The 18,437-nt window shown below is 41.2% G+C and overlaps 1 protein-coding gene and 1 long non-coding RNA gene across 16 annotated transcripts in view; one reads left to right on the top strand and one right to left on the bottom strand.

The window, feature by feature from the left end:
• Positions 1 to 10,273, top strand: part of LOC139422670 (transcription factor 4-like) — a 411,500-nt gene extending 401,227 nt beyond the window's left edge. For 6 of the 15 annotated variants that reach the window (XM_071173862.1, XM_071173865.1, XM_071173864.1 and 3 more), the window contains one exon: positions 8,086 to 10,273. In XM_071173862.1, coding sequence (XP_071029963.1) covers positions 8,086 to 8,134 — 49 coding nt within the window. In that variant the 3' untranslated portion in view covers positions 8,135 to 10,273. The remainder of the gene's footprint in view (positions 1 to 8,085) is intronic. The other 9 variants (XM_071173861.1, XM_071173855.1, XM_071173858.1 and 6 more) reach the window with 3 other exon arrangements.
• Positions 1 to 18,437, bottom strand: part of LOC139422672 (uncharacterized) — a 1,300,889-nt gene that overhangs the window by 1,211,293 nt on the left and 71,159 nt on the right. The window lies entirely within an intron of this gene.

Genomic DNA, 18,437 nt, shown 5'->3' with positions numbered 1-18,437 from the left:
GTACCATTAACCCCCCCCCCCCCCCACCCCCTAAAAAAAACTATGAAAATTAAATTGGTGTTTATAATGTTTAACATTCTGGCTCCATTTGCTAAGGAATCAATACAAAACAGACAAGTAATATGATATTAAAACCCACTTTTAACAGAGAACAACTATTTGTTCTAATTGTCAGTCTTTCCACAGTGACTTTGCCTCCACACGCTCTGCATTGTGTACATGGATCGCATTGTTGTTTTGTCCGCGTCCCATATAAATGATACACTTTAATAGCAGATTTACAGTACCAACGGGGACTATTTAGGACTATTTCTCCATTTGTACACTTGAGTCCAAATGGATTGAAATTAAACAAGCTGAGAGTTGCATTGTTTTCTGGGGTTTGGCATTGCTGGTAGTTAACAATGCTGACTCTACAAACTCTCAAATCTACTGATACAAAATGCTGGGTACCTTTGAACAGCAGATTGGCAGTAAGTGTGCTTTTAGTGTGTGTGCTTATTGTGTGTTCCGCTGTGTGTGTGTGTGTGTGTAGTTAACTTGCTTTAGTTTCCATCGAGTGAAACTCAGTGAAAACCATCTTGTGGTTGTGGTGATTGTGTGTGATGTATTGATGTGTTGATTGAAACGATGAGACTGAATCGAGGTTTGACATAGAAGAACAGGCAAAAGTGGTGCAGAATAATAGTGACGACATCAAAACTATGAAATAACAGATATGGAATCATGTAGTAACCAAAAAAAAGTGTTAAACAAACCAAAATATATTTTAAATTTTAGATTCTTCAAAGTAGCCACCCTTCAGGCTCCCGAGTGGCGCAGCGGTCACAGTGCTAGAGGCATCACTACAAAACGCTGGTTCAATTCCGGGCTGTATCACAACCGGCTGTGATCGGAAATGCACAATTGGCCCAGCGTCATTGGGGTTTGGCCGGTGTAGGCCGTCATTGTAAATAAGAATTTGTTCTTAACTGACTTGCCTAGTTAAATAAAAAGATGACAGCTTGGCATTCTCTCAACCAGTTTCACCTGGAATGCTTTTCCAACAGTCTTGAAGGAGTTCCCACATATGCTCAGCACTTGTTGGCTGCTTTTCCTTCACTATGTGGTCCAACTCATCCCAAACCATCTCAGTTGGGTTGAGGTCGGGTGATTGTGGAGGCCAGGTCATCTGATGCAGCGCTCCATCACTCTCCTTCTTGGTCAAATAGCCCTTACACAGCCTGGAGGTGTGTTTTGGGTCATTGTACTGTTGAAAAACAAATGATAGTCCCACTAAGCTCAAATCAGATGGGAATGGCGTATCACTGCAGAAGGCCTGATTCACACATTCTCCTCTGAACAGTTGATGTTGAGATGTGTCTATTACTTTAACTCTGTGAGGTGCAATCTGAGGTACAGTTAACTGCCCATTTCTGAGGCTGGTAACTCTAATGAACGTATCCTCTGCAACAGAGGTACCTCTGGGTCTTCCTTTCCTGTGACGGTCCTCATGAGACACAGTTTCATCATAGCGCTAGATGGTTTTTGTATCTGCAATTGAAGAAACTTTCAAAGTTCTTGAAATGTTCCGCATTGACTAACCTTCATGTCTTAAAGTAATGATGGACTAACCTTCATGTCTTAAAGTAATGATGGACTGACCTTCATGTCTTAAAGTAATGATGGACTGACCTTCATGTCTTAAAGTAATGATGGACTGACCTTCATGTCTTAAAGTAATGATGGACTGACCTTCATGTCTTAAAGTAATGATGGACTGACCTTCATGTCTTAAAGTAATGATGGACTGACCTTCATGTCTTAAAGTAATGATGGACTGACCTTCATGTCTTAAAGTAATGATGGACTGACCTTCATGTCTTAAAGTAATGATGGAATGACCTTCATGTCTTAAAGTAATGATGGACTGACCTTCATGTCTTAAAGTAATGATGGACTGTCGTTTCTCTTTGCTAATTTGAGCCGTTCTTGCCATAATATGGACTTGGTCTTTTACCAAATAGGACTATCTTCTGTATACCACCCCTACCTTGTCACAACACAACTGATTGGCTCAAACGCATTAAGAAGGAAAGACATTCCACAGATTTGAACAAGGCTGGTTGAGAGAATGCCAACGTTGGCTACGTTGAAGAATCTCAAATCTAAAATATGTATTCACTTGTTTAACACTTTTTTTGGTTACTACATGATTCCATGTGTGTTATTTCATAGTGGTGATGTCATCAGTAGTATTCTACAATGTAGAAAATAGTAAAAATAAAGAAAAACCCTTGAAAGACTAGGTGGCGACAGGCAGCTTGTAGTGGATGTATGTTCTCCATAAGATTTGGGAGTGTAAAGAGAGATCCAGTACACATGTACAGAAGCTAATCAGACAGTGGTACACAGGTACAGAAGCTAATCAGACAGTGGTACACAGGTACAGAAGCTAATCAGACAGTGCTACAAAGGTACAGAAGCTAATCAGACAGTGGTACACAGGTACACAGGTACAGAAGCTAATCAGACAGTGGTACACAGGTACACAGGTACAGAAGCTAATCAGACAGTGGTACACAGGTACACAGGTACACAGGTACAGAAGCTAATCAGACAGTGGTACAGAGGTACAGAAGCTAATCAGACAGTGGTACACAGGTACAGAGGTACACAGGTACAGAAGCTAATCAGACAGTGGTACACAGGTACAGAAGCTAATCAGACAGTGGTACACAGGTACAGAAGCTAATCAGACAGTGCTACAAAGGTACAGAAGCTAATCAGACAGTGGTACACAGGTACACAGGTACAGAAGCTAATCAGACAGTGGTACACAGGTACACAGGTACAGAAGCTAATCAGACAGTGGTACACAGGTACACAGGTACACAGGTACAGAAGCTAATCAGACAGTGGTACAGAGGTACAGAAGCTAATCAGACAGTGGTACAGTGGTACAGAGGTACAGAAGCTAATCAGACAGTGGTACACAGGTACACAGGTACAGAAGCTAATCAGACAGTGGTACACAGGTACAGAGGTACACAGGTACAGAAGCTAATCAGACAGTGGTACACAGGTACAGAAGCTAATCAGACAGTGGTACACAGGTACAGAAGCTAATCAGACAGTGGTACAAAGGTACAGAAGCTAATCAGACAGTGGTACACAGGTACACAGGTACAGAAGCTAATCAGACAGTGGTACACAGGTACACAGGTACAGAAGCTAATCAGACAGTGGTACACAGGTACACAGGTACAGAAGCTAATCAGACAGTGGTAGAGAGGTACAGAAGCTAATCAGACAGTGGTACAGTGGTACAGAGGTACAGAAGCTAATCAGACAGTGGTACAGAGGTACACCGGTACAGAAGCTAATCAGACAGTGGTACACAGGTACACAGGTACAGAAGCTAATCAGACAGTGGTACACAGGTACAGAAGCTAATCAGACAGTGGTACACAGGTACACAGGTACAGAAGCTAATCAGAAAGTGGTACACAGGTACAGAAGCTAATCAGACAGTGGTACACAGGTACAGAAGCTAATCAGACAGTGGTACACAGGTACACCGGTACAGAAGCTAATCAGACAGTGGTACACAGGTACACAGGTACAGAGGAACACAGGTAAAGAAGCTAATCAGACAGTGGTACACAGGTACAGAGGTACAAAGGTACAGAAGCTAATCAGACAGTGGTACACAGATACACAGGTACAGAAGCTAATCAGACAGTGGTACACAGGTACACAGGTACAGAGGAACACAGGTAAAGAAGCTAATCAGACAGTGGTACACAGGTACAAAGGTACAGATGCTAATCAGACAGTGGTACACAGGTACACAGGTACAGAAGCTAATCAGACAGTGGTACACAGGTACAGAGGTACACAGGTACAGAAGCTAATCAGACAGTGGTACACAGGTACAGAGGTACACAGGTACAGAAGCTAATCAGACAGTGGTACACAGGTACGCAGGTACACAGGTAGAGAAGCTAATCAGACAGTGGTAGTCAGGTAGAGAAGCTAATCAGACAGTGGTACAGAGGTACACAGGTACAGAAGCTAATCAGACAGTGGTACACAGGTACAGAGGTACACAGGTACAGAAGCTAATCAGACAGTGGTACACAGGTACAGAAGCTAATCAGACAGAGGTACACAGGTACAGAAGCTAATCAGTCAGTGGTACAGAGGTACACAGGTACAGAAGCTAATCAGACAGTGGTACACAGGTACACAGGTACAGAGGTACACAGGTACAGAAGCTAATCAGACAGTGGTACACAGGTACAGAGGTAAACAGGTACAGAAGCTAATCAGACAGTGGTACACATGTACACAGGTACACAGGTAGAGAAGCTAATCAGACAGTGGTACACAGGTACGCAGGTACACAGGTACAGAAGCTAATCAGACAGTGGTAGTCAGGTAGAGAAGCTAATCAGACAGTGGTAGTCAGGTAGAGAAGCTAATCAGACAGTGGTAGTCAGGTAGAGAAGCTAATCAGACAGTGGTAGTCAGGTAGTGAAGCTAATCAGACAGTGGTAGTCAGGTAGAGAAGCTAATCAGACAGTGGTAGTCAGGTAGAGAAGCTAATCAGACAGTGGTAGTCAGGTAGAGAAGCTAATCAGACAGTGGTAGTCAGGTAGAGAAGCTAATCAGACAGTGGTAGTCAGGTAGAGAAGCTAATCAGACAGTGGTAGTCAGGTAGAGAAGCTAATCAGACAGTGGTAGTCAGGTAGAGAAGCTAATCAGACAGTGGTACACAGGTACGCAGGTACACAGGTAGAGAAGCTAATCAGACAGTGGTAGTCAGGTAGAGAAGCTAATCAGACAGTGGTAGTCAGGTAGAGAAGCTAATCAGACAGTGGTAGTCAGGTAGAGAAGCTAATCAGACAGTGGTAGTCAGGTAGAGAAGCTAATCAGACAGTGGTAGTCAGGTAGAGAAGCTAATCAGACAGTGGTAATCAGGTACAGAAGCTAATCAGACAGTGGTACACAGGTACACAGGTACAGAAGCTAATCAGACAGTGGTACACAGGTACACAGGTACAGAAGCTAATCAGACAGTGGTACACAGGTACACAGGTACACAGGTACAGAAGCTAATCAGACAGTGGTACAGAGGTACAGAAGCTAATCAGACAGTGGTACAGTGGTACAGAGGTACAGAAGCTAATCAGACAGTGGTACACAGGTACACAGGTACAGAAGCTAATCAGACAGTGGTACACAGGTACAGAGGTACACAGGTACAGAAGCTAATCAGACAGTGGTACACAGGTACAGAAGCTAATCAGACAGTGGTACACAGGTACAGAAGCTAATCAGACAGTGGTACAAAGGTACAGAAGCTAATCAGACAGTGGTACACAGGTACACAGGTACAGAAGCTAATCAGACAGTGGTACACAGGTACACAGGTACAGAAGCTAATCAGACAGTGGTACACAGGTACACAGGTACAGAAGCTAATCAGACAGTGGTAGAGAGGTACAGAAGCTAATCAGACAGTGGTACAGTGGTACAGAGGTACAGAAGCTAATCAGACAGTGGTACAGAGGTACACCGGTACAGAAGCTAATCAGACAGTGGTACACAGGTACACAGGTACAGAAGCTAATCAGACAGTGGTACACAGGTACAGAAGCTAATCAGACAGTGGTACACAGGTACACAGGTACAGAAGCTAATCAGAAAGTGGTACACAGGTACAGAAGCTAATCAGACAGTGGTACACAGGTACAGAAGCTAATCAGACAGTGGTACACAGGTACACCGGTACAGAAGCTAATCAGACAGTTGTACACAGGTACACAGGTACAGAGGAACACAGGTAAAGAAGCTAATCAGACAGTGGTACACAGGTACAGAGGTACAAAGGTACAGAAGCTAATCAGACAGTGGTACACAGATACACAGGTACAGAAGCTAATCAGACAGTGGTACACAGGTACACAGGTACAGAGGAACACAGGTAAAGAAGCTAATCAGACAGTGGTACACAGGTACAAAGGTACAGATGCTAATCAGACAGTGGTACACAGGTACACAGGTACAGAAGCTAATCAGACAGTGGTACACAGGTACAGAGGTACACAGGTACAGAAGCTAATCAGACAGTGGTACACAGGTACAGAGGTACACAGGTACAGAAGCTAATCAGACAGTGGTACACAGGTACGCAGGTACACAGGTAGAGAAGCTAATCAGACAGTGGTAGTCAGGTAGAGAAGCTAATCAGACAGTGGTACAGAGGTACACAGGTACAGAAGCTAATCAGACAGTGGTACACAGGTACAGAGGTACACAGGTACAGAAGCTAATCAGACAGTGGTACACAGGTACAGAAGCTAATCAGACAGAGGTACACAGGTACAGAAGCTAATCAGTCAGTGGTACAGAGGTACACAGGTACAGAAGCTAATCAGACAGTGGTACACAGGTACACAGGTACAGAGGTACACAGGTACAGAAGCTAATCAGACAGTGGTACACAGGTACAGAGGTAAACAGGTACAGAAGCTAATCAGACAGTGGTACACATGTACACAGGTACACAGGTAGAGAAGCTAATCAGACAGTGGTACACAGGTACGCAGGTACACAGGTACAGAAGCTAATCAGACAGTGGTAGTCAGGTAGAGAAGCTAATCAGACAGTGGTAGTCAGGTAGAGAAGCTAATCAGACAGTGGTAGTCAGGTAGAGAAGCTAATCAGACAGTGGTAGTCAGGTAGTGAAGCTAATCAGACAGTGGTAGTCAGGTAGAGAAGCTAATCAGACAGTGGTAGTCAGGTAGAGAAGCTAATCAGACAGTGGTAGTCAGGTAGAGAAGCTAATCAGACAGTGGTAGTCAGGTAGAGAAGCTAATCAGACAGTGGTAGTCAGGTAGAGAAGCTAATCAGACAGTGGTAGTCAGGTAGAGAAGCTAATCAGACAGTGGTAGTCAGGTAGAGAAGCTAATCAGACAGTGGTACACAGGTACGCAGGTACACAGGTAGAGAAGCTAATCAGACAGTGGTAGTCAGGTAGAGAAGCTAATCAGACAGTGGTAGTCAGGTAGAGAAGCTAATCAGACAGTGGTAGTCAGGTAGAGAAGCTAATCAGACAGTGGTAGTCAGGTAGAGAAGCTAATCAGACAGTGGTAGTCAGGTAGAGAAGCTAATCAGACAGTGGTAATCAGGTACAGAAGCTAATCAGACAGTGGTAGTCAGGTAGAGAAGCTAATCAGACAGTGGTAGTCAGGTAGAGAAGCTAATCAGACAGTGGTAGTCAGGTAGAGAAGCTAATCAGACAGTGGTAGTCAGGTAGAGAAGCTAATCAGACAGTGGTAGTCAGGTAGAGAAGCTAATCAGACAGTGGTAGTCAGGTAGAGAAGCTAATCAGACAGTGGTAGTCAGGTAGAGAAGCTAATCAGACAGTGGTAGTCAGGTAGAGAAGCTAATCAGACAGTGGTAGTCAGGTAGAGAAGCTAATCAGACAGTGGTAGTCAGGTAGAGAAGCTAATCAGACAGTGGTAGTCAGGTAGAGAAGCTAATCAGACAGTGGTAGTCAGGTAGAGAAGCTAATCAGACAGTGGTAGTCAGGTAGAGAAGCTAATCAGACAGTGGTAGTCAGGTAGAGAAGCTAATCAGACAGTGGTAGTCAGGTAGAGAAGCTAATCAGACAGTGGTAGTCAGGTAGAGAAGCTAATCAGACAGTGGTAGTCAGGTAGAGAAGCTAATCAGACAGTGGTAGTCAGGTAGAGAAGCTAATCAGACAGTGGTAGTCAGGTAGAGAAGCTAATCAGACAGTGGTAGTCAGGTAGAGAAGCTAATCAGACAGTGGTAGTCAGGTAGAGAAGCTAATCAGACAGTGGTAGTCAGGTAGAGAAGCTAATCAGACAGTGGTAGTCAGGTAGAGAAGCTAATCAGACAGTGGTAGTCAGGTAGAGAAGCTAATCAGACAGTGGTAATCAGGTAGAGAAGCTAATCCTTTTTCTCCGTTTCTTCTCATTTGTTTATGTGTGTGCGTGTGCGTGCGTGTGTCGTGTCGTGTCTGTTGGTTTGTCCAGGTAACAGCTGTCTCTAACCCCTTCTGTCCTCCTATAGGTCCAAGCTCCCGGAGTTCATCAAGATGATGAGTGACCACTTCCTTTGACAACATTCTCTTATTTCCTGAACCAATCAATCAACCGATCACGTCAATCAACGATCGATCGATCTGACCAACGTCTTGCCCTGACAACCTGTCTTTTGTCTCCTGTAGAAATAAATGAACCCAAATGTATATTGGCTATGGAACAACATAACAGATACTACAGTACTACAGAAACTACAATACTACAGATACTACAGTTCTACAGATACTACAGTTCTACAGATACTACAGTACTACAGAAACTACAATACTACAGATACTACAGTTCTACAGATACTACAGTACTATAGATGCTACAATACTACAGACACCACAGTACTACAGTACTACAGATACTACAGTTCTACAGATACTACAGTACTACAGATGCTACAATACAACATAAACCACAGTACTACAGTACTACAGATACTACAGATACCACAGTACTACAATACTACAGATACTACAGTACTATAGTACTATAGTACTATAGATTAGTACTATAGATACTACAGTACTATAGATACTACAGATACTATAGATACTACAGTACTATAGTTAATACAGATACTACAGTACTACATATATTACAGTACTACAGTGCTACAATACTACAGATAATACATATACTACAGTACTAAAGATACTACAGTACTACATATACTACAGTACTACAGATACTACAGTACTACAATACTACAGATAATACATATACTACAGTACTACAGATTCTACAGTACTACAGATACTACAGTACTACAGATTCTACAGTACTACAGATTCTACAGTACTACAGATTCTACAATACTACAGTAATACAGATACTACAGTACTACAGTACAACAATACTACAGTAGTACAGTACTACAGATAATACATATACTACAGTACTACAGATTATACAGTACTACAGTACTACAGATACTACAGTACAATACATTTGTTCTTATTTCTTTCTGTTATTATATATCTTAAAGATTTTTTTTTTAAATGAAAAAAAATATATATATAATAATTGATGCAACTACTCGATGTTGGGGGACTATTTCAAACATATCATTATGTTTTTTAACAATGTTTAACAATGTTGCAGACAGAGCTGTTAATGAACACAGCCCTCTCCACTGAATGGCAATCTTCTCCACACTGTGGAAACTCTTGCAGTAGTGCCTGAAATCCTCCTTGACATTTCAAGTTAGCTAGATATATATGAAAACTCAATCAAGTCAGTCTAGACGGGAGAGGGTATTAATAGAATATGAAAAGTAGACATTATGTAGAATTTCAAGATATTGTAAAAACATGCAATAATGACAACAACAAAAGTGTACTTCTAATCTAAAACAGAACAAATTAATTTTGAGATAACACTTTGTTTTGGGGCTCTAAGTTGGCTAGAATTGGCTGTATGCTAGAATGGATAGAGGCAAAAAATTGCTGCCCCTTATACTTATAGCCACTCGAAACTAGCAAACGTCCAGATTCAGATTTGAAATGTGTTTTCATTGGCCATTCTTTTGAGTGGGCGGAGCAGATGAGCAAATGGACCCTTGTGATTGGAGGGCAGGCCGTTGGTAGTGTTACTGTTCGTTAGCCCATGTTACTAGGCAGATGAAGGAAGGACGGAGAGAAAAGAAAGGGTGGAGAGATTGTCTCCTTGCTGTGTCTGTCACACAAGACAGATCCAGAACAAAGTCTCTCGCCCCGTGATGACGTCACTTCCTGGTTGGTGATGTCACGTCCTGGTTGGCGATGACGCTGCGTCGGAAAGGCACAGCCAGAGGGGGAATGTACATCCCAGAGGCCGAGCAGTCTGTCATCTTGTATGATTTGTCTGATTTATAAACCCCGGTCTAGCACTTCACACCCCCCTCTGTCACCCTCCCCAGTTCTCCCTTCCTGCCCCCTTACCCCCCAACCAAGCCCCAACCCCCAGACCCTGCAAGGCTCCAGAGATGCAATTTTAACATTCACTTCTACCAATGTGCCTTTCAGAGTTCATATCATTCAAATGCGATGAGGAGGAGACGGACGTTATCTGAACTTTTTAGGATTCCAGCTTAGGGAACTGTTAGTTATTAGGTCTATGCAGTCAGGTTTTTTCCGACCTGGGAATTAAAAAAAATAAAAAAAAAACAGTCAAAAGAGGAAAAAAAAGTATTTTTGGGATAAACTGTATTTAATTGTACTGTATGCTTATATGTAATTAGATGACGTGTCCCTGAACAGACCTTGTTTTAGTCAGTTGAGCCCCCTGGCGGCCCCAGCACCCCGAGTTTCAGACCCCTTCCTGTATTATTCCAAGTTTCCATAGTGACCTACACGTCTGTTATTGAGCGTTGTATTATAGCTATCAGCTTTTTATCAATATCGGCTTGTCCGTGAGCCCCTGTAGTCTTCAGTACCAGTGTGTGGTTGTATGTGTAAAACAGAACTATTTCCTCTTTTTTTTTTAAATCTGTCTCTTATTCTTTGTCTGTTCTGGTTTCTCCGTTGATTAAAAAAAGTACTAAACCACAACTTGCTGCCCTATGGAGATTCGTCAGCAGCTGTTTTTAAATGTGGTTTACATTATCCAATCAACGCAAAGGCACTGAAACTGGACAATAATCTATTTAAAAATCAATATATATAAATGTAAAAATATATACAATATATAAAATAAGGAAGGTGCCAGTTTTCAAAGGAGAGGTTGTTTTGGTGGTGATTAATTATTTTCTCAGAGATGGGTAAGAAGGTTTGAAGAGGCATCTCAGTGTTACTTTAAAGAGACAAGACACGTTCTTCTTCTCTGCCGTGCCGTGCCGTGACATCACAATGACTGACTATGGTGTCCCTGACTGGACAAAAAGGGACCGGTTTTCTCTGGCGGGCCGTGACATCACAATGACTGACTATGGTGTCCCTGACTGGACAAAAGGGACCGGTTTTCTCTGGCGGGCCGTGACATCACAATGACTGACTATGGCCGTCCCTGACGGGACAAAAAGGGACCGGTTTTCTCTGGCGGGCCGTGACATCACAATGACTGACTATGGTGTCCCTGACTGGACAAAAGGGACCGGAGTTACAACATGCTCCACTCACTGCTATTCAGCTGTCAAAGGAAACGCAGACATTTGTCAATTGTATGCAACAAATGCAAACTGACGATTATTTTGAAATTGTGTATGTAAAAGTTATATTTTTACATGTAGGCTGTTGTTATTTTGTGTTTAGATAAGACGTTGTGTTAGTTTTTTGTTAAAAGATGAAAAAGTTACATTCGGTGTTGAAAACATGTCACATTGAAAATGTAGTGAGGTCAAAAGTTTCAATATCATATTTTTTTTGTTTTCTTCAGCATTTTGTTTGTTTATATCAAGAAGGTATATAATATTATTTTCATGCTCCATGCTCATTGCCATTTTTTCATTGTATTTTTGAAGAAATAATGTGTATATAAAGTCATAATACACAGGGTTCATGACCTTTTGGTTGGGGGTGCTGGTGGTGAATAGCTGAAAGTGGGAGAGAATTGAGTTGATTTGATCAGTTGTATTCTGCTTGTAATTGTCTGGTTATTCTAGCCAGGTGCCAATATTAATTAAATATCAATGGCACGTAAACTGTATGTGTGTCATGGCTTCTCAACTCACTGTTCTTGATATATATATATCTCAGTGTTGCACCACGATGACTCGTTGACAGACAGCACAACTCTCGTCCGCAGGGAAATACTGAATATTCTGGCTGTATTCAAGTTGTGCCAAACAAGTACGGGTCAGAGTTACAGTTGGCAAGAAATCTTCATTTGTCAGGTTAATTAAAATGTTTGATTGTCTTAAAATGTGCCCCTAGCATCTGAAAATTAACGTTAATATATTATTAGTAAAAATTGAAAAATGTTGCAATCTTTTTAGCTATTTTCCCCCCAAAAAAGTTTGGGCAGATTCAGTCTATTATTTGACAGTGTTTTCCAGCTAATTCCTGATCATTCTTGATCATTCCTGATCATTCTTGATCATTCCAGCTAATTCCTGATCATTCTTGATCATTCCAGCTAATTCCTGATCATTTCTGATCATTCCAGCTAATTCCTGATCATTCTTGATCATTCCAGCTAATTCCTGATCATTTCTGATCATTCCAGCTAATTCCTGATCATTTCAGCTAATTCCTGATCATTTCTGATCATTCCAGCTAATTCCTGATCATTTCTGATCATTCCAGCTAATTCCTGATCATTTCTGATCATTCCAGCTAATTCCTGATCATTCTTGATCATTCCAGCTAATTCCTGATCATTTCTGATCATTCCAGCTAATTCCTGATCATTTCTGATCATTCCAGCTAATTCCTGATCATTTCTGATCATTCCAGCTAATTCCTGATCATTTCTGATCATTCCAGCTAATTCCTGATCATTTCTGATCATTCTAATTCATGCTGTTTGAATCGGACCTAGGCTAAACTATTTTTTATTCTAAGTGCTAATATTTCGATTTTGCAAGATGTAAATTTGAGTAAAAAATTCTCAAGGATTGCAATATCTCAGTTGTTGTGTTTATAGCAACAGGCAAACAAGTGTTTCCTTTTCCTGACTCTACGTGTTATCTCACCTCTCTTGTGATGCTATCGGTTATAGCAGTGATGCTATCGGTTACAGCAGAGATGCTATCGGTTACAGCAGTGATGCTATCGGTTATAGCAGTGATGCTATCGGTTATAGCAGTGATGCTATCGGTTACAGCAGTGATGCTATCGGTTACAGCAGTGATGCTATCGGTTACAGCAGTGATGCTATCGGTTACAGCAGTGATGCTATCGGTTACAGCAATGATGCTATCGGTTATAGCAGTGCTTTATCTTCCACGGTGGTGTGTAAGGGTAGAAGACACACACAGCGTTGAATGCATCGGGGAATGTTCTAGAATCTTGTTCGTTATGGGAAAAATGTTGCCCTTGAAAGCAAATTATTGAGCTACATTGTTCACCAATGGCCCTTTCCCACAAAGTAAAAGGCCAATGCTCTTGGCAAAAAGTATTTTTATTTTCTGATGATCATTGTAATTCAATAAAGAGAGTTACTTTTAGTCATTTAACCGTCTGTATTAGCCCTTTCCTCTACGGTGTTATGATGTAATGGTCTCTGTTTGAGTTGTACACATCTGAAGCGGACGCTGGTTAACAACAGACTGGATTTGATTTTGTACTTCAGATAATGGGCACCGACGAACACAAGCAACACTGATATTTGGGTCATTGATCAAGGTATTTTCCGTTGTGCACAACAAAAAAAAAATGAAAAAAGAAACTGCATTTTATACAAATGGTTACCGTGGGTGTTGGTTACCATGGGTGATGGTTACCATGGGTGATGGTTACCATGGGTGATGGTTACCATGGGTGATGGTTACCATGGGTGTTTATGTGACACTAATTTTGCAGGAAGACTTCCTAATGTTTTTTGTCAAATGTTTTTAAAAAAATACAGCTTCTGTATTAACACAGAAGTTAGTTAGACTACAGAGATACTAACACAGAAGTTAGACTACAGAGATACTGACTAACACAGAAGTTAGACTACAGAGATACTAACACAGACGTTAGACTACAGAGATACTAACACAGACGTTAGACTACAGAGATACTAACACAGAAGTTAGACTACAGAGATACTAACACAGACGTTAGACTACAGAGATACTAACACAAAAGTTAGACTACAGAGATACTAACACAGAGAAATATAGGACTATTATTTTGGCACCATGGCTATGCCCCCATAGGATGACAATGCCCCCATCCACAGGGTACGACTGGTCACTGAATGGTTTGATGAGCGTGAAAACGATGTAAACCATATTAGCATGGCCGTCTCAGTCACCAGATCTCAACCCAACCGAATGGGAGATTCTGGAGCGGCACCTGAGACCAGCGTTTTCCACCACTGTCAACAAAACACCAAATGATGGAGTTTATCGTGGAAGAAATGGTGTCACATCCCTCCAATAGAGTTCCAGACACTAGCAGAATCTATGCCGAGGTGCATTGAAGCTGTTATTCTGGCAGTTACCTGTATGTGTAAGTATCACGGATTCTAATAAATATACACCAGGTGGCACCATGGCTTCTTCTTCTTTAATCTGGCTAGTCATTGTTAAACTTCTTCTTCTACTTTAATCTGGCTAGTCATTGTTAAACTTCTTCTTCTACTTTAATCTGGCTAGTCATTGTTAAACTTCTTCTACTTTAATCTGGCTAGTCATTGTTAAACTTCTTCTACTTTAATCTGGCTAGTCATTGTTAAACTTCTTCTACTTCTTTAATCTGGCTAGTCATTGTTAAACTTCTTCTACTTTAATCTGGCTAGTCATTGTTAAACTTCTTCTACTTCTTTAATCTGGCTAGTCATTGTTAAACTTCTTCTACTTTAATCTGGCTAGTCATTGTTTTAACTTCTTCTACTACTTTAATCTGGCTAGTCATTGTTAAACTTCTACTTTAATCTGGCTAGTCATTGTTAAACTTCTTCTACTTTAATCTGGCTAGTCATTGTTAAACTTCTTCTACTTTAATCTGGCTAGTCGTTGTTAAACTTCTTCTTCTACTTTAATCTGGCTAGTCATTGTTAAACTTCTTCTACTTTAATCTGGCTAGTCGTTGTTAAACTTCTTCTTCTACTTTAATCTGGCTAGTCATTGTTAAACTTCTTCTACTTCTTTAATCTGGCTAGTCATTGTTAAACTTCTTCTTCTACTTTAATCTGGCTAGTCATTGTTAAACTTCTTCTTCTACTTTAATCTGGCTAGTCATTGTTAAACTTCTTCTACTTTAATCTGGCTAGTCATTGTTAAACTTCTTCTACTTTAATCTGGCTAGTCATTGTTAAACTTCTTCTACTTTAATCTGGCTAGTCATTGTTTTACTTCTTCTACTTTAATCTGGCTAGTCATTGTTAAACTTCTTCTACTTTAATCTGGCTAGTCATTGTTTTACTTCTTCTTCTACTTTAAGGGCACCCTATCATAGAGAACTAGACTGGTGCACCTTATCATAGAGAACTAGACTGGTGCACCTTATCATATTATCATAGAGAACTAGACTAGGGCAATTTATCATAGATAACTAGACTAGGGCAATTTATCATAGAGAACTAGACTAGTGCACCTTATCATACTAGAGAACTAGACCAGGGCACCCTATCATAGAGAACTAGACTGGTGCACCTTATCATAGAGAACTAGACTGGTGCACCTTATCATAGAGAACTAGACTAGTGCACCTTATCATACTAGAGAACTAGACCAGGGCACCCTATCATAGAGAACTAGACTAGTGCACCCTATCATAGTAGAGAACTAGACTAGGGCAATTTATCATAGAGAACTAGACTGGTGCACCTTATCATAGAGAACTAGACTAGTGCACCTTATCATACTAGAGAACTAGACCAGGGCACCCTATCATAGAGAACTAGACTGGTGCACCTTATCATAGAGAACTAGACTAGGGCAATTTATCATAGAGAACTAGACTAGTGCACCTTATCATACTAGAGAACTAGACCAGGGCACCCTATCATAGAGAACTAGACTAGTGCACCCTATCATAGTAGAGAACTAGACTAGGGCAATTTATCATAGAGAACTAGACTGGTGCACCTTATCATAGAGAACTAGACTAGTGCACCTTATCATACTAGAGAACTAGACCAGGGCACCCTATCATAGAGAACTAGACTGGTGCACCTTATCATAGAGAACTAGACTAGGGCAATTTATCATAGAGAACTAGACTAGTGCACCTTATCATACTAGAGAACTAGACCAGGGCACCCTATCATAGAGAACTAGACTAGTGCACCCTATCATAGTAGAGAACTAGACTAGGGCACCAACGCTCTAACCACTAGGCTACCCTGCCGCCCCTACACTCTAACCACTAGGCTACCCTGCCACCCCTACACTCTAACCACTAGGCTACCTGCCGCCTCTACACTCTAACCACTAGGCTACCCTGCCGCCTCTACACTCTAACCACTAGGCTACCTGCCGTCCCTACACTCTAACCACTAGGCTACCCTGCCGCCCCTACACTCTAACCACTAGTCTACCTGCCGTCCCTACACTCTAACCACTAGGCTACCCTGCCGCCTCTACACTCTAACCACTAGGCTACCCTGCCGCCCCTACACTCTAACCACTAGGCTACCCTGCCGCCTCTACACTCTAACCAATAGGCTACCCTGCCGCCCCAGGCGGAAGACATGTACTGTAGGACACCTCATAAGTTGTTATTCAAGTACTGTTTGGATTGTTGTAATATACTGCATATTTCACAGACACACACACACACACACACACACACACACACAATCTCATTCACCTCCAAAAGTTTAGATGGACAAGATTGCGCTCTCCACTACAGATCAGCACAGGCCAATTATATATGCGTGTACATTATATATATATTCCTTATCCCTTTCTTATCACTTCACATTTTCATAGATAATATATGTTTATATGCCAGTAAAATACAATCTGTGTGAAGTGAAGGTTAAAGTTACCAATACCTCCCCTATAAGAGTTAGCTATAGAGAAACACAAAAGCTGAAGACAGGCACGGTGGACACTTAATTCTAAAACCGATTAGCTCGTGATTAGCTGCGTCGACATCTAGAAAAGTTGTGTAGAAAATAGACGCGACGATTTGCCTGCTGCGATGCGGTTCCATTGAACTGTCTTGTGTCGATAAAAAAACAAAAAAAACTGTTTTCATGATCCATTTAGGCGACTTTTGCACATTAATAAATTGACCACAGCCTGTATGCCCTCCCACCTATCTGATTCATGTCTCAGGTAGCCCGTAAATGCCAGCATTTATTAATATTTGCCATATTCTATATGATTCTCATATGCTAACGTATTGTCGCGGTCCGCGCAATGACTGTATATATGAATGGATAAAGCCATCATCACGTGACACCATTCGTTCCTATATGAAGACTCAATAGCGCATCGAAGCCAAATGAAAGTCAGTTCAGATGGCGTCTCATGTCGACGACAAAAGTGTTATCACGAGTTATTTATCTTATAACTTGTCCTTGTGGTAAAAAAAAATATGATGTGGGTAAAAACAGGAAACGTGAATTAAAAGTAAGAATCTCTGATTAGGTGCAAAAACTCGACGAACCCCAGTTGCGGTCCTCTTTTTGGAAGCGATCCACTCTCTTTCGTCCCTTTTGCTATATCGTCATCGATCACGTCACCCTCCCTAGGAGACGGGGGTGACCTTGACAATGTATTGTTAAAACGAGAGGCCGACTGGATCTTTAATTTAATTTCGGTCTCAACGTAGACTTTGATATGAAGCCATTCTTGTGATTATTGTGATTTTGCTATTTCATTGTAAATGTTTCTATTCATTTTAATGTGTTCTATTTATAACTGTAAATCAAGCCACGCCCAGCCATGGTTACAGACACCTGTGTGACCGGAAATACTGCAGGTTACCGTTAGCAACTCAATTATCCTTATGTGTGTGATTTTATAATAATCGGTTTCATGGACATACTGTACATCTGGTGTATTAGAAGCAATTATTGGTACCATGATTGTCTTACAATGTATTTTATTTTTTTATTACACAAAGAGATTGACCTTCGAAGATTTCCATTTTTCCATTCACTATAATGGGGGGGATCCTGTTTTCTGCAAACAATGCCTGCGCTACCGCTATCGGTCTAGAACTACCGTGTCTTCAATGAGAAGGTGCAGTTGTTCTCCCCTGGGTCCGTGCCATGATCCGAGTCACCATTCACGTCGTAAACAAATACAACGGTCACCGTGGAGAAAACAAAATGTCCTTCGCCATCTGCACCCTTTCAATTTAGCCTAGATTTACAGAGTTATTACTTCTAAACAACAACAAAGACAACACTTTTTACTGTTCTCATACCTTACAATATTGTTTTGAATATTGCTTGAACGATCACTAAGATTATATTTGGTTGTGATCGTTGCAAAATTACCTATTTTGAATGATATTTGACATGTCATTCTTATCCAGAGTGACTTACAGTAGAGAGCGCAAACATTTTCATATTTTTTTAAAATCTTACTGGTCCCCGGTGGGAATCGAACCCACAACTCTGGCGTTTGCAAGTGCCGCTCACTACCAACTGAACCATGCAGCAGTTGTTTAGCTAAAATGCTAACACTCATTCACATAGACTGTAGCAAAGCTAGCCAAAGTTTAAATGTTATTAAAGTATAATGCAGTTGTTTAGCCGAAAATGCTAACACTCATTCACATAGACTGTAGCAAAGCTAGCCAA

This window comes from Oncorhynchus clarkii, chromosome 12 (assembly GCF_045791955.1).
Source record: "Oncorhynchus clarkii lewisi isolate Uvic-CL-2024 chromosome 12, UVic_Ocla_1.0, whole genome shotgun sequence".
NCBI classification, from domain to species: domain Eukaryota; kingdom Metazoa; phylum Chordata; class Actinopteri; order Salmoniformes; family Salmonidae; genus Oncorhynchus; species Oncorhynchus clarkii.
This window is presented reverse-complemented; position numbering and strand designations above follow the sequence as displayed.